We start from the raw sequence: 23444 nt of genomic DNA, 5'->3' as shown, positions 1-23444 counted from the left end.
TAAATAATGAAATTGGAAATAGTTGTAAGTTATTTACTTATCTTTCAATTCGTAAAATAGATATGAATACAATGTTTTTGGCCATGATATTAAATAGTATTAATTAATGAAATTCTGACAAAAATAGTGATCCCATCTAGCATGTATTTTTTTCTACGAACTGAAGCATTCTTTTACCTTTGATGACTCATAGATCTTAGTGGATCGAATGTCGCATCTAGATGTTTACGCATACTCCACGGTGCATATCAGCTGTTTAGTGACTGTTTGCCAACTGTAGAAGTCATAGAAGCTAAGAGCTAAAGGAGTCGGGAAACAGCGAAGGAGCTTCATTGTTCGGGATGTGATTGTGCAATATAGCTATCTGCTGAATAATAATCGAGCGATATGTTGAGATAGACGAAAAACAACGCGCAGTTCTTTTCTGACATATCGCGTGTCGCTTTGCCTAAATACCGTTTATCGATCGCTTCAAGTAGAGGCAGCAACAAGCGATAATATGTTGGAACTCGAAGTGGTGCCCGAGAGATCCCTCGGATGCGAGCAATGGGAATTTATTTTAGGCAAGTGATAAAACGCAAGCGCAAAAGAACGAGCGACACGAGTGTGTATATTTATTATGATTTGCATGATGCGCAAAAAAAGTCTATTTTTCGTCTAGATTTTATTCGATCGAATCAAATGAGTCAATAAAGTATGTATTGTACAGAGCATGAACGATCATACGGTTGATCGTAGTCTGTCAGTTTATATATCGATTGTAGACATTAGAGTCTTTGTTCCATTGTATATATACAATTCGTTCAGACTTCGTGTCATGTTCTATTTTTATTTCTATTTTTTTTGTTTCAATATTAAACATTTAATTATTTTCAAGGAACGATAGCAAAAATATGAGCGTTATTTTTTTCTTTTTTTTTGTAATATGCAATATACATGTAATATGTATTCAAATATATATAATTCTTTTCGCATATTTTGATACTCTATTACATCAGCGAATATATGCAATAAACATATTGCGTAAATATATAGACAGGAAATGTCGCAAGCCAATAAATCTGCAAAACGAATAGTAAAAATACGGGCAATATGTTCTCTTCCGAAACCAATTAAAAATGTATAAGCCAAATGTATGAACCAAAGCATTGATTTGTCATATTTATTTATTTCATTGCAATTTTTGTATGTGCTTATCATTATTAGTCTAAAAGATTATAACAAGATAAAATAAATATTTCAGATTAATTTATGCTCACACAATGTATTATGATTTGTATATACAAAGCAACTCTTAAAGTTACAATAAATTGCCTGTATTTTCATTAAAGTTGTTTCGCATACTTTTCCTAATGGCAAATATTTTTGTCCATTTTTTATATTGTATTACATGCTTCTTTAATTTTTTTTTCACTTCTTTTTACATTACCTCATATAAAATTTGTATACTAGATTTTTTGTTACACATGAAGAATGCAATAAGAAATGTGCAGACCTTAAATTAATTAAAATTCCAAGTTTTAAATATGCTTATGTTACAGGTATGCATTTTTCTCAGTCGGTATCAATAATACAATCTCAAGTTGGTGTTATAAGAGGAGTACAAGTACTTTATAGTGATACTGTAAGTATTCGATGTTTTATTAATATATAAAACTTACATATGTACATAATACATAAATTATATAAATTATGCATTGGATGTTTTATAGTTTTAGAATGCATGAATAATATTCTTTTTATCTCTATTATAATGAGATAATATAAATTTATTAAGTATTATGTATATTTGCAGAATCCATTAGATGTAGATCTAGTAATAAATTTACCACACGATGGCATTCGGCTTATATTCGATCCCGTTGTACAAAGACTTAAAATAATTGAAATTTATAACATGAAATTAGTGAAATTGAAATATTGCGGCTTGCCATTTAATTCGCCCGAGGTATTACCTTCGATCGAGCAGATCGAGCATTCTTTCGGTGCAACTCATCCCGGTGTTTATGATAGTGAAAAACAGGTATAGAACCATTATTTTTTAAATTTAATTATACAAATATACAGCCATACAAAATTACGAATAGGTTTATCATACATACATATTCAATAATATTTATATATACATATATGACATATTCATTATAATGTTATAATAACGATTGCAGGTGTTTGTATTGAATTTTCGAGGACTGTCATTTTATTTTCCAATCGATTCGAAATTTCAACCTGGTTATGCCCACGGATTAGGTTCGTTACAATTTCCTAATGGCACTTCTCCTTTGGTCGCGAAAACGGCGATTTACGTTGGGAATATGCCTGCGGGTGGTAGCGGCGAAGAACATGGTTCGAAAACACCACCACCACCTTTGCCACTTGTAATTATATAGCTAGACTTTGATTATCTCTTTATCATTTTTTAAAATAAAACAAAACTATCGAACGAATGATAAGGTGTTTTAATATATGTTTTTGAATAGGTCTGTTACCACAATAACTTATATTTGGAAAAAGCTGACATTATTAGAGATAAAACACGAACTCGAGGACTTAGATTACATCTTTTCACTGAAGGTAGTTGTGGGACGAGAGCATTGCTGGAGCCGAAAAAACGATGTCTGACCAAAGAGGTAATGTTTTATATTTTATTAATATATTCTTTTTATGTAGGAGATAAAATAATATAGTATTCTAATTGTTTCCATACTACAATTGAATTATAATTATTAGACGCACGAATATAAAAAATATAAATAATTTTTATATACTATACATAAAAATAAATATTTCATGTATATCATCCTGTACATTTGAGTATAGATTAGTAAAACTATATTGAAAACTTTCTTTTTTAATCCTGGATTAATAAATGTATATAATTTACATGTATTTTACATTTGATTTCAACAATAAAGCTGATCAAGACTTATTTATTAATCCACAAACTGAAAAGTCTTATCTTATTCCTTAAATCTTATTCCAAAAGGGTTATCAGTATGCTATATTAATCAAATGTGCATGATAATATATAAAAAAATTAATTTTTACACCAAATTTTTTTATTTTTGTCATAATTTAATATTATTTTTTAAATTTTTTCTTATCTTTTTCTCGACATGCATCGAAATATTCATCTTTAATTTATTATTGTTTGTATTACAACAAAATATTAAAATAAAAATAATTATGTATATATTTTAATCTATGTATTGTTTATGATTTTAGGTTTTATTCGGTGATACTTGCGAAGATGTCTTAAGCGCACTTGGTGCCCCATCTAGGGTATTCTACAAAGCTGAGGATAAGATGCGTATCCATAGTCCACACGCACATAAACGAGACAAGATAAGACGATCAGATTTTTTCTACAATTATTTCACATTAGGTTTGGTAAGTATTTTCGGCAAAATGATTTTTTATGATTAAATCAAAACAATATTACAAATTGATAATACTAGTTATTGACTAGTTAAAAGACTAGTTATTGCCCGATGAAAAGAGATAAAATGCTGTTTATTTTTCTTTTATTCATTTTTCTTTCAATCTCGCGAAAAATAAATATAGACATTTTATTATTTAAATATAGATAATTGTTACTTAAATTTTAGACTTAGATAATTTCATTTAATCGATTCTCTCTCTCTCTCTCTCTCTCTCTCTCTCTCTCTCACACACACATACACACACACACAATTGTAATTTATCAATTTCACTACACAAAATTTTTTTCAAATATATCTTACAGGATATCTTGTTCAATGCAAAAACTCAATGTATAAAAAAGTTTGTGCTTCACACGAATTATCCAGGACATTATAACTTTAATATATATCACCGTTGTGAATTCTCTTTGACTCTGCCGCCTGAAAATAATTCCGCAGAATCGGGAAAACTGATAGATGTTTCTCCTTCTCCAGTTACGGTAATTATAGATATATATAGATAATAATATTTTTAAAATTCTTTTTACAATTAGATGTATTTATATATGCTATCAATCAATAAGTAAATGAATCTTAATCTTGTTTCTAGATCACTGCCTACACAAAATGGGATAGAGTGAGTGAACAATTGAAAGCGAGCGCGCGTCCTGTAGTATTAAATCGTGCATCTTCGACAAATACAACCAATCCTTTTGGTTGTACGTTTTGTTATGGTATACGAGATGCGATTGTTGAAGTTATGGCGAATCAACATATTGCAAGTGTAACTTTATACAGAACAGCATGATAATTTACATATAATATTAATTGTCTTTTAAGATCGATTCCGAAATATAACGGGATTTTACATATTTAACATATAAATAAGAATAACATGGTTTATTTCCATCTTTTGTTATAATTGTATAATTATGATAAAAAAACGGACGTATATATACATATATATATCTGCAATTGAAATATTCGTAAATATTTTAACTAAGAAGACAAAAATGGAAAGAATTAGATGAGAAATATTATACAAACTTTTATAGAAGATATTATCTTTTTAATCGCGATCATAAAGATTGTTTATGATTAACAATCTTAATTTTTAATATTACGTTCTTAGATAAAATAAGGAGATAAGTCAACTTTCAATTCTCCTATAATAAATTTTTTTATACTGTAATGAAGAGAAAAATGCTAACATGTGGTATAACAAGTGTGTTGTTGACATTCATAATATAAGGCTAAAAATATACTATAACACTGCAAATAATCTTAGAATTCTTTGATACTTATATTAGACATGTTGACTTGTGATGGCAAAAGCGAGCAAAATGCAAAGGAAAATATCAGAATTTTTGCAACTAAAATTCATGCAACTATCTTTATTAATACATTATACAAAGCAGATTTGTAAAATTTAAATTATCTAATCATATTATGTACAGAAAAATGACATTGAGGTTTGAGTCATTTTCACAATTATTTTTATATATTTAATCATTTTATATATTTTTATGATAAATATATTGTACACAAATAGAAAATAGCAATATTTTTATCATATAAGCCTATTTTGTCAAACTAAAAAATTTATTATTTGCTTCATCACAATCTACACGAATTATTGCGCGTGATTCATAATAATTTTCTCGTTTTTGATGTTATGATGCAAGCTAAGTCGATATGTGTAGATATTAAGAATCTTCAATTATTACTTAATATATGAGAAATTGGCGGAAGAAATTAGAATTATGTCCACTTTGCACTCTATTGATTTTATTTCTTTATATAAAATTGCAGATATCCATTCAATAATTCACATTCAGATATAATTTACTAATTAACAGGAAATTTTAACAAAAATATAATAAAATTGTGTATATAATATAATAAAAATATTTATTGTATTTGTATTTGTTTATTGTTTCTTGAAAATCATAAATGGACATTCTTCATCATTTCAGCTAATTTATATTATGAAAAAGTATAATAAGAGAATTTATAATCAGATAAATGTGTGTGAAATAGAATTTAATATCAATAAAGTATCTAAAAAGTTGTATTATTAATGCTCATACATAATTTTATAAATATTATTAACATATATGAATATAATTCAAAAAAATATAATAGTCTATATTTAATTGATTTATTAAAAAATACAAGATAAATTAAAAAAGGAAAGAATATTGAAATAACTTTAAATAAAACACACAAGGATGAGACTCAAAATATTTCATTTAGCAAAAATATAATGTCAGAATAGATTTGTTACAAAGGTAGGAAAATTGCTAAAAAAACAAGTTTTAAAAAAAAATATATACAAAATTTAAAATAAACATCTTATTCTATAGATATTCAATAGCTTTTTTGATTTTTTTTAATCATTATAATAGAAAATATTTGTTCATTTTCAGCATTTGAATGAGGAAAAGAAAGAACTATTTCAATTAATGATTCTCGATTGGGATTCTAGATTGCACGTATTTCAATGATAATGTTTCTAAAAAGCTTTCACATTCCAGTCCAACATTAACATTCTCTATACATTTTATATTTTTTTCATCATTTAGATCTAAAGTAGATATATCCTTTAAAGCATCAAAATTTATGAAATTCAGAGCTAATTAATAAATTAATTGCTGACTACTCTCGTATAACTTATGGATTAAAATGTTATGCGATCGAAATAAAACATTGAACTGATTAAAAAATTTTCATGAATGTTTTAAAAATAACATATGCTTTAATTGAATTATTAAAATATTCTAAAATAATTTTTGCAGAGTCTAATATGTCTTCTAAAATAAATCAAATCTGTTTTGAAATTCTCCAATTTTACATTTCTTAATAGCTCTTACAAAAACCTTACAAAAACTTCTTATTCTGTCTTGGTCTGTCCAATGGATGTAGTATTTTCTTCTCCTTCTTTTATATGGATTTCTGTCCTGACAAGATGCAATATCACAATTTCAAATTGAAGGCTTAAAAATATTCTTCTGGTAAAGTAAAAAAGAACTATACATTATTTCATTATTTTCTCTCCTTATTTTTCTTTGGTCTTCTAGTTTATATATATTATTTTTCATAAAAATTTATCTTAAAAGTTCTCATATTAATAGATAGTGAAAACAAAACCCAAAGTTTTTATTCAAAAAGAAGAAATTTCTTTATCTTTGAAAGAAATAAGAAATTTTCAGAATCAATATCAGCCTCAAAGTTTATTATCTATTTATATAGATATTAAAATTTTATTAAATATATCAAGTTATTAAAATAACAAGGTATAAGATTATATAAATGTCCTTATATATTCTTTTATATGTTCTCATTCATATAAGCGTTAACATATGATCAAAGTTACATATCACGTTGCATACAACATTTATGAGAGAAAGTTGTACCTATTGTAAAACACATGTAATATTAATAAGTTCACAAATTTCACAAATTGTTTCACAAATTTCACAAGTTTGTTCTTCCTCGAAACAACAATTAAAAATTAATAATACAGTTTTAATCACTTGGAAAAAAAAACGTTCTACGAGAAAAGAATGGGTAATTTAATTCTTCGACTTGTCATTAGATTCTCATCCGATTCTTATTAGATTGAATCTAATTCGCATTTTGATTTAGTTCTCGTCGATCGCCAAAGTTGAGTAGAATGTAAATCAACGTGAATGAAATTCACGTATGAATCATAAGAATCTCGTACTGATTCACCAGCTCAAACTTGCTTGTACCCACGTGTTCAGTATCACTATCGATGTACACTTGGATTAAATGTTCCAATTGATTATGAAGCTCACCTATTTACTCGAGCTAAACTTTCTTTCAATCTCGTTCCTACAGACAGAAGTCGAATTAACGATTGTGTTTGAATTTCTCTTATAACTCTGAACATTCACAAAAAGTTTATAGGTTATTTTCATTGAACTATAGAACTAACTGGAATGAGCGCTCCTTTGTTTCGAGCCGAGCCTGCCTGTGCGACGAAGGCCATCGCTATTTGGAATCGCTGTCTCTGTTACACTAACATGCTATAGTATATTTCTCCTATAGTTTTATGACGTACTATCTGTGTCCATACCTTAGTCAGTATATGTTCGAACCATTGAACTATAGAACTAACTGGAACGCGCGCTGCCTTTGTTATTGCCCGGTGACCTCGAGCCGAGGGAGACAGTATCTATTTGGTATTGCCGTCTCTCTTTTTCATGTATTACCTTAGCTAAAAATATACGTCTGCGCATTAAAGTTGTGTACAGAATTTTTTCACCAAAAATTTAGCAAAATAGAGCATTATTTTATTTCGTTTATTGTCGTCATTATATTTCCTTAAATAATCCATTTCATTACAATAATATTTTTTATATATTCATTGTTCGAACATATACTGACTAAGGTATGGACACAGATAGTACGTCATGAAACTATAGGAGAAATATACTATAGCATGTTAGTGTAACAGAGACAGCGATTCCAAATAGCGATGGCCTTCGTCGCACAGGCAGGCTCGGCCCGTAACAAAGGAGCGCTCATTCCAGTTAGTTCTATAGTTCAATGGTTCGAACAATGAATATATAAAAAATATTATTGTAATGAAATGGATTATTTAAGGAAATATAATGACGACAATAAACGAAATAAAATAATGCTCTATTTTGCTAAATTTTTGGTGAAAAAATTCTGTACACAACTTTAATGCGCAGACGTATATTTTTAGCTAAGGTAATACATGAAAAAGAGAGACGGCAATACCAAATAGATACTGTCTCCCTCGGCTCGAGGTCACCGGGCAATAACAAAGGCAGCGCTCGTTTCAATTAGTTCTATAGTTCAATGGTTATTTTGGACCACGCATCACTGAACTTTCGCGCTTACATTTCCCACAACTGCGTATTTTCGCGGGAGCGTCCCGTTTGACCATGTTGCGATTGACCACAGCCAATTATATCGATCTGTGCCTAGAGAACCAGCAACGATTAACCAATCAGAGAATCCTATTTTGAATTGGCCAATTGGCGACGTGGTCAATCGGATCCCACCCCGTATTCGCGCATGTGCAATAGAATATATTTAAAATATATTCTACTGCGCATACGCGAAAAATCACGGCAGAGTTGCGTTCGAAAATCTACTCGCATAGAATAGCATTCGATTGACCTATCAAGAGAGAAAAATCTTTGCTTTTTTTTGTTCTAATTGGACAATCAAACATTACTCTATTCCTACGGATATATTTTCGAACATAACCCAAAGAGTGTGCTGACAGATTTCTAACCTCGATATCTTGAGAAATAACCTCACGATAACCCATAATATCGTGCAATTCATTTGAAGACTGAAGATTAAAAAAAAAAGAGATAATTTTTATTATAATCACAAAGAAAAAACACATTATATATTTTTTTATTCCCGAAATATGTATACGTAGATTAAATTTCATCGAGAGTAAAATAGTTTCTTCACACAATTTGCATAATCAATGGAGCCACATTACATTCACATCAATCAATACAAAAGTTATATTTTACAGATGAGAATAATTTGCAATTTGAGAACAAAATGACGAATATTGAAAGAAAAAAAGAAGGAACGAACGTGCGGAATGTTTTTGTTACTTCGCTTATTGTAAGTAATATATTGCATTTGTACAATGTATTTTTATTACACATGTAATATTCACAAAAAATATTTTAAATTTTTCTTTCATATATAAATACGATGAATATATCAGAAATAGAAGGACTAATTAAAATTGTTATATAACTCAACTATTGATTTACTAATATTTATATTTTTAACAATTAGATCACAAGAATATATCTATTAAATAATAATAAAAATGATTGTGAAAATGCCAAATATAGTAAATAAAATATTTGTATATTTATATAATATTTATTTAGGCAGGAGGTGCAGCGGGAACATTTGTGGATGTTACATTATTCCCAATAGATACATTGAAAACTCGATTGCAGAGTGCACAAGGATTTTTAAAAGCTGGGGGTTTCACAGGTCTTTATAGAGGGATTTATCCAGTCATAGTTGGTTCAGCACCAACAGGTGTTTGTCAGATTTAAAATTTAATATATATATACTCCTATATATATTTAATATATTTCTCTTTCTCTTATTTTAGCTGCGCTATTCTTTTTAACATATGAAGAAATTAAAACTATAATGCAACCAAAGATTTCTGCAAAGTACTATACAATAGTCCATATGGGAGCAGCAACATTAGGAGAAATGGTGCTATTTTAATAATTATTATTTTCTTTACTAATTAAAAATTGAAAAAAAATTAAAATATATGCATACAATTTTATATTTAAAGTCAAAATATACTATAAATAATTGTTTAGTTATATAATATATACTTTTATATTGTTTTTTGTTTGTATTTAATTAATTTATTTGTTGTAAAAGAAAAATGCTTATATATATTGTCATATTAATTATGTATATTAATCATATTATTTTATATCCAAAGGTAGCATGTTTAATACGAGTTCCAGTGGAAGTCATGAAACAAAGAAAACAAGCATTCATATATGATAAGGAATCACTTGGTCTTAAGTTATTGTACCGTGGGTATTGGAGTACAATATTACGAGACACACCTTTTAGTATAGTACAGTTCCCATTATGGGAATATTTGAAGAAGTTTTATAGTTTTTATATTAAGAGAGAAATATATCCAATGGAAAGTGCAATCTGTGGTGCAATTTCAGGTTTTTATTTTATATTATAAATATATAGAAATAGGATAATAAATTATTGTGTAAATAGAATGACCTGTTTGTATATTTAATCTGTATACATATCTGTGTATCTTAGGAAGCATTTCTGCAACTGTTACAACTCCATTGGACGTTGCAAAAACGAGGATAATGCTTGCTAACAAAACCATGCTCTCATCACAACTGACAATACTAAATGTACTTCATGAAACATATATAAAAAACGGTTTTCGTGGGTAAATATTTCTTACAATTAGTGACTTTGTTTTTCTCTATAATAAAAAATTGACAAATATTTTTAATGTTCCTTACTTATAATAGATATATTCTTGGTAATCTCTTTATGAAATAAGATGTATTAAATGCTTTAATGTCATAGATTATTTGCCGGTCTCGGACCAAGAATAACATGGATTACATTGGGAGGTTTTATATTCTTTGGAGTTTATGAAGAGGCAAGAATACTTACAGAAAATATTTTCAATCTTAAAATAACTATGTAAGTTTATATAGTGTTATAAAAAAGTTACACAAAAGGGAATATTGCTATTTAAAATATGTAAAATATATATATATAAAATTTTTCATTCTCTTTCCGATATACAAAATATAATATTTATTTTTCCTATTTTGAGATATAACAATATATGCAATAATATAATTAATATAATATATATAATAATTTATATGAATGTAATTTATAAAAATACAATTGTTATATTATTCTTTTTTATATCTATATATTTTTTTACTTTGTTTTTGTAGTTGTTATATATTACACAAAATTTTTTTGAAATAGAGAGATACTCTGTTTCATAGAAACAATCAAACAATTCAGTCAGAAATACTGATACTAATGTAATAAGTATTAATTTGTAGCAATTTGCATTTACAATTTATATGCATTTATCTGAATAATGTTATTAACCCCAATTTGGAAACAATATCTCTTTAAAATAAATATTGAAATATCAGTACATTTTATTTTACAATTTAAGTGCAGTATTTTGAATACTTAATTTTTTTAGCAAATCCTGATACTTTAAGAGTTAAATCTTCATTTATATTTCATATAAAACTGTCTAACGAGTCTTCAATTCAACATCAATATTTAGAATTGAGCACTTATAAAATAAAAATGAGATTTATAATGAAATTTTGGTTAAAGAAATATTGGTGCCAAAATTGAGCACAGATAATTAGTCAAAAATGCAATTGTATTAATATATGTTTCTCTTAGGTTCATGGAAGATAAAAATTGCACATGTGATGTGCATATGTAATGTGTATATTTTTTTTTTAATTTATAAACATTTTCTATATTATTATATATAAAAATATATAAAATATGTGAGATTTTTCAACAATATTATATTGAATTTCAGTTTCACAATTTGGCTTTTAAACTACCCATTAATTTTTCCAATTTCATTGCTTTCTGCAGATTTCCACTAATATTTAATTTGCCTGTCATAAATGCTGCAGTTGGCTTTAATTTACCTGTTGATAAAGCAAGTTCAGAAAAATTATATTAATTATATTAAACTATATCACACATACAATAATAAAACACATTAATTATACATGTACAAATATGCACACATAAAACAAATTGCATTGAAATTCATATGTACCTGAAAACATGGCAAATAAATTCTCTGAATCCATTGTAAGTGTTGCATCTGCTGGTTGACTTGGTTCTCCTTTTCCAATAGCGCCTTTTCCATTTTTTAAATCCAGAAACCACACACCAGCTTCTTTTCCTAAAATAAAAAAGGATGTGTATATTCATATTTGTAATCATATTATAAAACTTGAATCAAAAAACAAAAAGGAAAATTACCTTTTACATTAAATTGATATATTGCACCAGTTCTGTTTACTAATTCATTACTCAAATTTGCATTAATTGCAATAAATACGCGTTCCACCTGTCCTACTTCATTATTATTTGTTTTGTTAGAATTATATTTCTTATCTTGAGAATCCAAAGTGTTATCATCCAAAAAGAAATCCAACATTAAATTGTCCTTGTTTGCTAAAGAAAGAAATTACAAACATGCTTATTACAAAAGCATTTCAAAATCATTTAATAATTTATAATATTCAGCAATTTTTACATATCTATCTTTATGAAGATTTTATATGTAAGAAATAAAATATGTAAGTAACAATGCAAAATAATATGTGAATTTTATTAATTGTTATATAGAGAATTGTGATAACCTATACTAATTTTTTAGTTATTCATTAAGTAAAAAAATTAAAATACCTGGATTACATGCATAATGTGTAAAATCAGCAATGCCCTCGTTTTTTAATATGTCTTCATCAATCAAAAATTGCCCAGTAATAGATTTGCTATCTTTACAAAGCAAAGTGTAAACAGCATCTGCCATAATGTCTGGTTTTCGGCAAACATCTCTCGAATCCGAACCTGATAACATGTCCATTGCAGCTGTATATATAGCTGAAAATAAAATAATACAAATAAATTCTATATAATATTAAGTTCAAACTTATTTTATGCAACAGATAAGTTCAATAAAAATAATTTATCATATTTTAATTAATTTAATATCGCTATATATTCTGCATTTGAGATATTGCTAACACATTATTTTGAATAATGAATACTATGATTATTTCTTATAAAAATATGATATCAATAACATACCTGTTTTTGGCCAAACAGCATTAACTGCAATACCATCAGGTTTAAATTCTTCCGCCATACCAAGAACACACATGGACATTCCGTATTTAGCAATTGTATATGCAACATGGTTTTTAAACCAAATACCTTTCATATTTAATGGCGGACTTATATTAACTATGTGCGGATTTGCGCTTTTCTTTAGATATGGTATACAAACTTTTGATCTAGAACACAATTTTATTACAACATGAATATTAAATATTAATAATTTTAATAAAATGTTTTATATATATATATATATATATATATAATCTTACATATGCTTGAACATCAAGAAGATTATGATAAAAGATACCTACACAAGGAAAGTTCCTCTAGCATTAATATTATTCATCAAATCGTATCTTTTCATATCCGTTGCAATAGTGCTTGTTAAAGAAATAGCGCTCGCATTGTTCACTACAATATCTATACCACCAAACTTTGCAACAGCACTTTCCACTGCACTAATCACTTGGGTTTCATCCCGTACATCCACGATGCAAGGTAAAGCTTTACCACCAGCTGCTTCAACTGAAAAATATATTTTATATATAATAAATTTCTAAACTTTAAAATTGTTTTATTTAATGCATATCTAGCTGACATTTATTGTCAAATATAAAATCGCAAAATATCCCAATCTTACATATTTTGTAAACAAGAAAAATGCTCAGTAACAAAATTTTTGGAATACTATATAATTAAAATTTAAAGCATTTTTTTAAATTTGAAAACTCTAGCTAAATACTTATTATACATAATGAAAAATTCACTATTAATAATATGCAATAAATAATAATATGTAATAAATAAGATTATCATCTTTAATGTAATTAATAAAATACAAGATATTTATTTCTCTTAATTAGAAATAATTTTTTTATTATATGCTAATAATTAATTAATTTTCGTTAAAATTTAAAAATACATATTTCTTCGCATATAGAAATATACCTTGATAAAACTATTTAAATGACACCACAAAATAAGATTTTTATCAGAAATCTGAATCTGTTGAAGAATTAATAATCGATAATTACTTTCGCTAGCTGCTGTATAAATGGTACCCGGTAGTTTTGGATGTGGTTGGGCAGTTTTTGCAGCAATAACAACATTTGCACCATCTTTTGCTGCTTTCAATGCTATACTTTTTCCAATACCTCTCGAAGCTCCTGTAATAAAAATAGTGCGACCAGCCAACCTGTGTCAAATATATATTAATAAAGATCAGTATCATTTTTCTTAACAATATAAGATTTATGATATTGTTGAGGATATAAATCTCAAGTCTACAATCACACAAATAATATTTGGGATATATTTGCAATTCAATTTTAACAGAATCTTAATTTTGATAGAATTTTAATAGAATTTTAATAAAATCTTCATATTCAAGCCATTAAGATATTTAATAATTAAAATTCCTAGATACTGAAGAAATAAAGCTACAGTGAATTTTGGAAAATATAAATTATAACTTTTAATGAAAAAATAGTCCCAATTTTCAAAATTTAATGTTGCTCTTTTACTTAGTGGACATATTACTGAATATAGTATATTTATTGAAAATAACAATTAAATTTTATTTATCAATGAGATATAAATTATGTACTATAATAGTAAAAAATTTTGCTGGCTTTAAATTTTAAATGCAAGAGCTTTATCTTACAACTTTTTAATAATTTTTTTATAATTTTTTATAGCTTTTTTATAATTTTTTATTTTATAATCCAATATATTTCATTTATTATGTTATATATCAATCACAAATAATTCATTTTTAAAATAATCAAGTTTTATATACAAAAGTCAATGAATTTTTTTTTAATTAAACAAAATAGGAGAAGAATATCAATTATGATTGTATAAGTAATATATAAATATTTAAGACTATATATATATATAGTCTTATATATATATATATATATATATATATATATATATATATATATAACTCTATAAGTATTTAAGGTAACATATATACCTTACATTTTTTGTAGAAATTTACATATATATATATAATCATACATCATAAAAATTATAGATCTACTGAGCATTTAAATATATAATTATTGCTCAATATTAAAATTTAAGAATGTAGATCAACAATGATTGTAACAATTATGAATGTGTTTCACATATTTATATATCATGATTATAAGATTATACTTACCCTGTGTTAATCATTTTTTGCGTATTACAATATGTTAGCACGAATTAAATGTCGATTGATACACGAGAAATATTTACTAGACTTGTTTATGACAATTACAAAATTAGAACAAGCGTTCTTTAACAAATAAAATTTGCATATTAAAAACTGAGGAAAATATTGCAAATATCTCCTTTTGTTAATAGCACTTTGACACTTCAGTTCCTACTCTATAAGGCTCAAAGTTCAAAGAACGTCATATACATTAGGCAAATAATTGTTCACAAGTGTACTTATCACCACTTTGAATGCCAGAATGAAAATCATCGTTCTTAATGGTTTGACATTTTTGGCGTGGTTGTGTATGTGCCTACATGTGCAGAGAAACCTAAGATCGGCCACCTCGCTTTAACGGCATATTGTCCCTCAGGTGCCGCCTGAAAAAGTGGACGTGAACTATATCGTTACGTTCGATAACGGTACATGGTTCGTGTCCATGCTATGGTTCTTATCTGAACTAGATGAGATGAGCAATGTTCAAGTCAGTCCAAGTCAGACAAGAACAGACAATCAATCGCGCTGGCTTTGTCTCACCAATGAACAAATCATGCAATGATAGACACGAAACGAATTAGCGGCGATCTTATATTGTATTTATTAAAGAATATGTTCTTTTAATATCATGTTAATTTATTAAAATACCCTACTTATCTTTTTTTCTAAATTTCCGCTCATTGATGAAAACAATACCATGGAAGGGCCTAGCTTTGACTTATTTTATATATCTAGTTCTAGTTAACTGAATATCATATCATATAAGCAAGTTATATTTTATTTCAATTTTCATATTTACATTTTAAGAAAAAAGAACATTGGGATGCATTCTTATAGTTATATAGGAAATTAACATCGCATATTATTTTATAAAATATCGTATTTATCTTGTTTCAATCATTCAAATGAAGATCCTTTGCCAACATGTGCGCAGTCACGTACATCATCTTATTTTTCTTCTTCAAGTATACATCGATTGCTCGTTGACGCATTTCTTGCCACTCGTACAAATCTCGAAATATAGGACGAACAAATTTCATGCGTCCTTGTTCGGTGGCAAATTCCAAAGCGTCAGAAACTTTCGGCTCCCATCGACTTTTGATACACAAGCGCAACCAAACAAACCTGTGAAAGATACATGTGTGCTACATTATGTAATTACAATATCAGTAATCATAAATAGAGACATTAATATGATACCGTATTTCAGAATTCTTCACTAAATCCAATTGATAAGTGGCTGTGATCAACTGTATCTTATCAAGTGATAAAACATCAGGTGATTTATGTAAATTGGTTAAAAATGTTACTTTCTGGCCAGGAGAGAAACTTTCTATATCCGATTTGGTGAAAGGCGATACAGTACTTTCATCCCATTGGATCCATCGTTTCGCTAACTCGGTACATGCGTTTGTTAAGGTTTTGTCGTAATCAGGTATCACAGGTGGCATACCTGGCTTATAGAGCCATGTATCCCAATCGACAGAATTTAACAACTAAAAATCGAGATAAAAATGATCCATAATATTATAAATATTATTGAAGTAGTATTATGAAATGAATATATTAGTGAAATAGTATTGAAAGTAGATTAATATATATTTTCTTTTTATAAAAAACGTAAATTACCTTAACTTCTTCCGAAAAATATTGATACAAGTAATCTTTCCAAATATCAGTCTTTATACTTTTGTACTTGTATGTATTTAAATAAGATTTTAGAAATGGTTCGAATACTTCTGGTCCACCTAAAAGCTGCTCTAGATAAAACAGGAATGTATGTCCTTTTTCATAAGGCACAATTGAAAACGCGTCATCAGGATCGATACCGATCAAGTTTGGCACCAAGTTCGTTAATTGATTAGTTTCACCAAGATTTTTAATCTATAATAATAATAATAATATATCTTCAGAAAAGATAACAGTGAAAATGCAATAACACATGATATATTGTTCTCAAATAATATGTTTTATTGCTTATATTTATTTAATTATTTCTCTTTGTTATTTAATTGATATTCAGTATATACCTCTTCGCTTAAACATTCAATACCATGCAATGCTTCAAAATGTCTTGTATTTTCACTAAACATTTTTGCATTAATCTTCCTCTCTATAAACATAGTGAAACCTTCGTTCAACCAAAAGTGTTCAAAGTTTGCATTTGTAACTAAATTTCCTGTCCAGCTATGTGAGATTTCGTGAGCAATGACATTGGCCAAAGAACGATCCCCGGCAAGTATGGTCGGCGTCACGAATGTTAGACAAGGATTTTCCATTCCGCCAAATGGGAAACTCGGTGGTAATACTAATATGTCATAAATGCCTGCACAAATATATTATCAGGAATATAGCAAAATTAGATTAAGAGAAAAAAGTCTCTGAAATATTAATTAGATTAAGAGAAAAAAGTTTCTGAAATATAATTTATAAGAGAATTATTATGCATGCAATAAAATAAACAATTCCTTATTTTTACCCCAAATATAAGGACCGCATAATTGTTCAGCACATTGTAGCATTGTTTCCGTTTCTCCAAATTCATAAGCACTTTGATCAATATATTCTTTTTCGGCCCACACTTTACTTCTGGGACCAACTTGTTTGGACACTAGTGCACCTACAGCAATAGCCACTAAATAAGATGGTATCGGTACTGGCTGATGGAATTCATATGTTTTTTTGTCTGAATTCTCTGATACTTTATCCAAAAGTGCTGACATTGCAACCGTAAGTTCTTTTGATACAGAGATCTAAAAAATAAAATATATATCAATAAGTGAAATTTAAATTCAACATTTCTCTATTTCAATTTAATTAAAACAATATTTGTTTTCTTTACTAATATAGTTATCAATATTCAATATAATATCTTTTTGTGCTTATATAAATGAATACAAACTAAATTTATAAATATTTACCTTAGCAGAATATGTAGATTTGACAGATGGTGTATCCTGGCAAGGAAACATGGATCTAGCATGTATGGCCTAAAAGATACATTAATTTATTTATGCTATACATTAATATAAATATAAAAAAGATATATTATATATAAAAAGTATATTTATTTATTTTTACCTGACATTGAGAAAACAGATAAGGATGTATACCACCAGCAGTTTGCTCAGCTGTTAGCCATTGTAATGAAGTAGCATCTGGAGATGTTTCATATGTAATTTCAATTTTATACCTGAAAAGAAATATATCAAATATTTGAATTGATAATTTTTTTTAATATCTATTTTTTTCTTAAAAGCATTCCTTATTCACTTAGTATTATCATCTCTAACAGTCTGTGGTAACTGAACAACCAATTTACTTCCAAATTCAACATCAGCTTCTATGGAATATTCTAAACTAGATCCATCAACAGTATTTGTGATATTTGATATAACAAGTTTGCGATTATCTAAAATCTAATTTTTAGATATATATTAATATCATGAAACATTCCTTTTTAACATGAAACAAATTTTCACTCACTATTTCATTAGCTGAAGATGTTCTTTCGATGTCTAATATTGCTTTGCCTTCAAGAACTTTCCGATCAAAATCAACAATTAATTCTAAATAGGTATGAGTTACAACAGCAAGATCTGTAATAATTATAAACTTATAAGTCTAATACATATGTACATATATACACATATATATATATATATATATATATATATATATATATATATATATAATTTTATAATAAAAATCAATTTACATGCATGCTATATTTTAACCAAATTTTATACATTTAAAGAGAAAATTTTGAAATGTAAATTATTAACAGAAAATTATGGAATACGTATATTTTAGAAATTTATTAAAGAGATTTCTTTGTTTAAATATGTTAATACATTAAAGAGCGATGATCTTTTTTCACTTTGTCTTATTTTAACAAAAAACGATTTTTAAATGTTTAATATTACTGATAATAACAAAAAAATCGATAATAAAAAATGATAATAATGAAAAAAATACCTGGTCTTGCATAAGAGCTCGGATCTCCAGGACTTAAAGCCATTTCAAAAGCTTTAATAAATAACTTTAAAAATACTGGCTTCAAACTCTTTACTGAAGCTTTCCTTAACGAAACAAATTCGATATCGTATCTTTTTTCTCTTCCTTTTATTGATATTTGTTTTGTGCAACCTGTCCTACCTGCTACTTTTTTTCTTTTTATCTTTGTTTTTCCTTTTTTGATATCATATCACCTGTTTGTCAAAAGTCAGTACATATAAAAGTGGCTAAAGTGTCGAATCACAATTATCAGATTATCATTTTATGCGTTCAGCAAATCAAATTATTTTATGCAGTCAATGAACTCATTCGTTTCATCTTCTGGATATCCTTTTTTTTTCTTCTTTTATTAAAAAATCTTAATGAAGAAAATTAAGTGTTAAAAAAAACAATAAAATGAATTAGATATTTCTAATATATTTCAAGTTATTTAAAATAAAATGATTGTATATATTCGTCGTCGTTATAAATGACGTTATTTTCCTACATTATTCCCTATTGGCCACATCCAGTGGATTCAACCGCTAAAGAGCAATCGAACATGATTGGTTTCTACTTTCAGATCCGACCAATCAGCGTCGAATTATACCGAAAAATCTAGTAATGTTGCCGAACTGTTGAGTCCGCTGAATGGGATTGGCACCCGATTAACCACGTCGCCAATTGGTCAATTTAAAATAGGACTCTCTGATTGGTCAATGGTTGCTGGTTACCCTAGGCATAGGTCGATATAATTGGCTGTGGTCAAACAGCTGAATGCGGCCTTTTTGTCATATCTCATGACAGCCATTAAAATGGCAAGCCAATTAGAAACGCGGCTTTAACGTGCGTTTGCGAATTCGCCCTTCATGCCGTGAGCTTTTTAATCCTAACCTCTCTCTTTTCGCGACTGTCGGCGACGCGCCTGCTTTTGTCAAGAAGAATATCGGTAATTCTGTAATTTAAAATACGTTTGGAAATCGCGCACTTTGTCGCTCGCATTTACTTCGTGTACGCCTTTTGAAGTAAAAGGCTTATGATTCTCTCATTAAAAATATATCACGCCATGTGTTAAAATAAGACACAGTGAACGTATCATTCCCCATATGTGATTTCTGTGATTCTTCGAGATTGTTAAATCGTATTTACGTATTACGCGATGTACTTGTTGAAATTATGATATTTGTCTTAAATTTCTTATTTGGCACAGTTGAATCTTCTAATGAATTATTAAATTTTCATGCAAAAAGTTATAGTTTTAAAATATAATTAATAAATATGTATCGCCTTTTTTATATTATTTTGATTATTACAGAGAATTTGCCATCATGAGTCGTTTTTTCGCAACTGGTTCAGATTCTGAGTCTGATAGCGCATCTGAGGAGGAACAGGTGCCAAGAGCGCCAGCAACAGCTTTTACTGTATGTGTTATAAAATTGCAGTAAATTTTTTTAAATACATTATACTTTTTATTTCTAAATCTTTTACACAATTTTATTGCTATTAAGATAACATGAGATACTTTTATAGTTTAGTGATGATGAGGAGGAAACAAAGCGTGTTGTGCGCTCTACAAAAGAAAAGAGATATGAAGAAATTGCTAATCTTATAAAACTTATTAGGAATTATAAGAAAATTAAAGATATGAGCAGTATGTTAACGAGTAAGTAACTTTAGTTTTGTAAACCTATTGTTGATTATATAATAGAGTATTAAACATTAGTAACACTATTGAATCATTATTTGTAGCTTGTCATATATATAGAAATGTAATAAAAAGATTCTTTGTAAATGCCTATTTTAGGTTTTGAGGACTTGATGCGAGCTTATCAAAAAGCTTTACCAGTAATTGCAAAAGAAGAACTTGGACAAACTCCGCGATTTTATGTTAGATGTTTAGTAGAAATGGAAGATTTCATTAACGACGTATGGGAAGATCGTGATGGACGTAAGAATATGTCCAAGAATAATTCCAAATCACTTTCGACATTACGTCAAAAGCTACGTAAATATAACAAAGATTTTGAAGAAGATATAGTCAAATTTAGGGAGAATCCCGATCAGGATGACGATGAAGAGGAAGAGAGAGGTTTAATTATGAAATATATATTTCTTATAAATGTTTATTTAAAAATTTTAGATTTTTAATATAAAGAAATGATTTCTATTTATTTTTTTTAGCTGAGGAGATTATGGAATCTGAAGAAGAAGAGGACAGTGCTGTAGCTTTTAAGAAAGCAGGCTCAGAGGCTAGTGAACCAGATGTGGCTAAGTTTAAGGTTTTTATAATACAATTTACTCTGATAAGCTGTTTCAAATAATATATAATTCTTTATAAACTTGTTGCACACACATGTTGCATTACAGAAGACTGCAACTGATGGCGAAGACGGTAGTGAAAGTGAATCTGATTGGGGCAGTGATTCAGACAGTGAGAGTACAAGCAGTGATGACGAAGGCCAATATCAAAATATTCGTGAACGTTTCATTAAAAAGTATGTTTTCTTAATAAAGCTTAATGAAAAATGATATAAAAGAATAAATTCAACAATATAGATATGTTATATAATACAATGTACATTTTTGTACATAGGGCTTTAGCCCAAGAAGATGACGAGGATAAAGCAAAGAGAAAGGAACAACGTAAAGAGCGTAAAGACAAGGAACGAACGAAGAAGAAACGTGACGAAGATGATGGTGAAGGAGAGTGGGAAACCGTTAAAGGCGGCGTGGCTATCCCCTCTGAAAAGCCAAAGATGTTCGCCAAGGATGCAGAAATTAATACCAACGCGGTGTTGAAGAAACTTTCTGAGATAATTGCAGCTCGCGGTAAAAAGCGTACGGACAGACGGGAACAAATAGAACTCTTGCACGAGTTGCAATCGATTGCTGATGCACATAATCTTGGTCCAGCTGTGGCTGTGAAGATTAAATTTTCTATTGTATCTTCCATATTCGATTATAATCCAAAGGTTTCTGATGCTATGAAGCCAGAATATTGGTCCAAGTATGTACTTCTGCAAAAATATATATAATATAAATTTAAATTAATTTTTTAAAACATAAAATGAGGAAAAGTATGTATGAAATACTAGCTAGTATTTTTTTAAGAATACTTTTCATACAATATTTTATTTTTATTTTTAAATAATTTTATTTTTATTTTTAAATATTTTTTTTACAGAATACTGGAACGTATTAACGAAATGTTGGATATGTTGTTAAGCAATACAGATATGGTAATAGCAGAAACAATTGTAGAAGAAATGGAAGAATTTGAAACACCACCATATAAAATGCATGGCTGTGTATTGACATTGGTGGAGCGTCTTGATGAGGAATTTACTAAATTATTGAAGGAATGTGACCCACATAGTAATGAATATGTGGAGAGGTAATATCTTTTAAAGAATTAAATAATTTTGTGATTTGTGTTATTTCTTTATCAAATATCTTCTTTTCTCAGATTGAAAGATGAAAAGCAAGTTGCTGCTATAATAGATAAGGTGCAGGAATATTTAGAAAGGCAAGGAATTGTGTCTGAACTTTGCCGCGTCTATTTGCGTAAAATCGAACATTTATATTATAAATTTGATTCAAATGTTCTTAAGCAAAAAGAAGTAAGTTGTATAAAATATTTGTAGATACAAAAATTTTCTTGTTTAATATACTGACAAAATTATTTATTGTGCTAGAACGAACTGGGATTAGATACAATTACATCTGTACAAGTTATGGAAAAATTATGCAAATACGTTTATGCTCATGATAACACCGATCGATTAAGAACTCGCGCGATTCTTTCGCACATTTATCACCATGCACTTCACGATAATTGGTTCCAAGCTCGAGATTTAATTCTGATGTCGCATCTCCAGGAAACTATTCAACATTCTGATCCAGCTACACAGGTTTTTTAAATTTATATACATGCACTTTTATCTTTGTGTGTTATTAAAAAAAATTTGTAATAAAATATTTGTTTTATATTATTTTTTAGATTTTATACAACCGTACAATAGCTCATTTAGGATTATGTGCATTTCGTCATGCGAATATTAAAGATGCCCACAACTGTTTGGTTGATTTAATGGTGACTGGTAAAGTAAAGGAACTTTTGGCGCAAGGTTTACTTCCGCAACGACAACACGAACGCAGTAAGGAGCAGGAGAAAATTGAAAAGCAAAGGCAAATGCCTTTCCACATGCATATAAATCTAGAACTCCTCGAATGCGTATACCTCGTCTCAGCAATGCTTATCGAGATTCCGTATATGGCTGGTAAATATATATTTCCACACGTGTTTAATATTAATTTCTATATATAAAGTATATTCAATATTTATCACTCAACAATTATAT

General features: G+C 28.0%; 5 protein-coding genes across 6 annotated transcripts in view; 3 read left to right on the top strand and 2 right to left on the bottom strand.

The window, feature by feature from the left end:
- Window positions 1-245: 245 nt before the first annotated feature.
- Window positions 246-5347, top strand: LOC145964701 (PHAF1 protein CG7083). The gene is made up of 8 exons (XM_083087722.1): window positions 246-563; window positions 1542-1624; window positions 1796-2023; window positions 2169-2378; window positions 2481-2630; window positions 3226-3390; window positions 3746-3922; window positions 4033-5347. The coding sequence occupies exons 1-8, from the start codon at window positions 500-502 to the stop codon at window positions 4228-4230; spliced, it is 1275 nt and encodes a 424-aa protein (XP_082943848.1). The 5' UTR covers window positions 246-499; the 3' UTR covers window positions 4231-5347.
- A 3311-nt stretch (window positions 5348-8658) lies between these two features.
- On the top strand, window positions 8659-15503 carry LOC145964987 (mitochondrial S-adenosylmethionine carrier protein-like). Of its 2 annotated transcripts, none has more exons than XM_083088190.1 (7): window positions 8659-9068; window positions 9347-9503; window positions 9580-9689; window positions 9931-10171; window positions 10278-10416; window positions 10560-10679; window positions 15464-15503. In XM_083088190.1, exons 1-7 carry the CDS (start codon window positions 9003-9005, stop codon window positions 15486-15488), a joined length of 858 nt encoding a protein of 285 aa, XP_082944316.1. In that variant the 5' UTR covers window positions 8659-9002; the 3' UTR covers window positions 15489-15503. The 2 variants fall into 2 exon arrangements, with proteins under 2 accessions (XP_082944316.1, XP_082944315.1); XM_083088189.1 differs by lacking the exon at window positions 15464-15503 and adding an exon at window positions 11421-11683.
- Window positions 11448-15461, bottom strand: Hsdl2 (Hydroxysteroid dehydrogenase like 2). The gene is made up of 8 exons (XM_083088186.1): window positions 15055-15461; window positions 13922-14082; window positions 13199-13412; window positions 12858-13063; window positions 12453-12650; window positions 12024-12218; window positions 11815-11943; window positions 11448-11680 (listed from the first exon to the last, which is right to left on the bottom strand). The coding sequence occupies exons 1-8, from the start codon at window positions 15066-15068 to the stop codon at window positions 11568-11570; spliced, it is 1230 nt and encodes a 409-aa protein (XP_082944312.1). The 5' UTR covers window positions 15069-15461; the 3' UTR covers window positions 11448-11567.
- Window positions 15504-15847: 344 nt separating the features above from the next.
- Window positions 15848-19550, bottom strand: LOC145964985 (leukotriene A-4 hydrolase-like). Its single transcript, XM_083088185.1, has 10 exons — window positions 19066-19550; window positions 18574-18686; window positions 18361-18506; window positions 18169-18280; window positions 18009-18077; window positions 17567-17840; window positions 17118-17413; window positions 16717-16971; window positions 16288-16583; window positions 15848-16212 (listed from the first exon to the last, which is right to left on the bottom strand). Exons 1-10 carry the CDS (start codon window positions 19106-19108, stop codon window positions 15981-15983), a joined length of 1836 nt encoding a protein of 611 aa, XP_082944311.1. The 5' UTR covers window positions 19109-19550; the 3' UTR covers window positions 15848-15980.
- Window positions 19551-19911: 361 nt separating this feature from the next.
- Eif3c (eukaryotic translation initiation factor 3 subunit C) overlaps window positions 19912-23444 on the top strand; it is a 6703-nt gene continuing 3170 nt past the window's right edge. The window contains exons 1-11 of the mRNA XM_083088273.1: window positions 19912-20032; window positions 20399-20504; window positions 20614-20746; window positions 20888-21172; window positions 21265-21362; window positions 21451-21578; window positions 21677-22090; window positions 22268-22477; window positions 22550-22703; window positions 22779-22994; window positions 23084-23363. Of these exons, the coding sequence (XP_082944399.1) occupies window positions 20412-20504; window positions 20614-20746; window positions 20888-21172; window positions 21265-21362; window positions 21451-21578; window positions 21677-22090; window positions 22268-22477; window positions 22550-22703; window positions 22779-22994; window positions 23084-23363 (2011 nt within the window). The 5' untranslated portion in view covers window positions 19912-20032; window positions 20399-20411. The remainder of the gene's footprint in view (window positions 20033-20398; window positions 20505-20613; window positions 20747-20887; window positions 21173-21264; window positions 21363-21450; window positions 21579-21676; window positions 22091-22267; window positions 22478-22549; window positions 22704-22778; window positions 22995-23083; window positions 23364-23444) is intronic.

This window comes from Camponotus vicinus, unplaced genomic scaffold, assembly GCF_025532165.1.
Source record: "Camponotus vicinus isolate PSW18456_S1 unplaced genomic scaffold, iyCamVici1.0 SCAF_14, whole genome shotgun sequence".
NCBI classification, from domain to species: domain Eukaryota; kingdom Metazoa; phylum Arthropoda; class Insecta; order Hymenoptera; family Formicidae; genus Camponotus; species Camponotus vicinus.
Note: the sequence above shows the minus strand (reverse complement) of the source record. Positions and strands in the feature narration are given on the sequence as shown.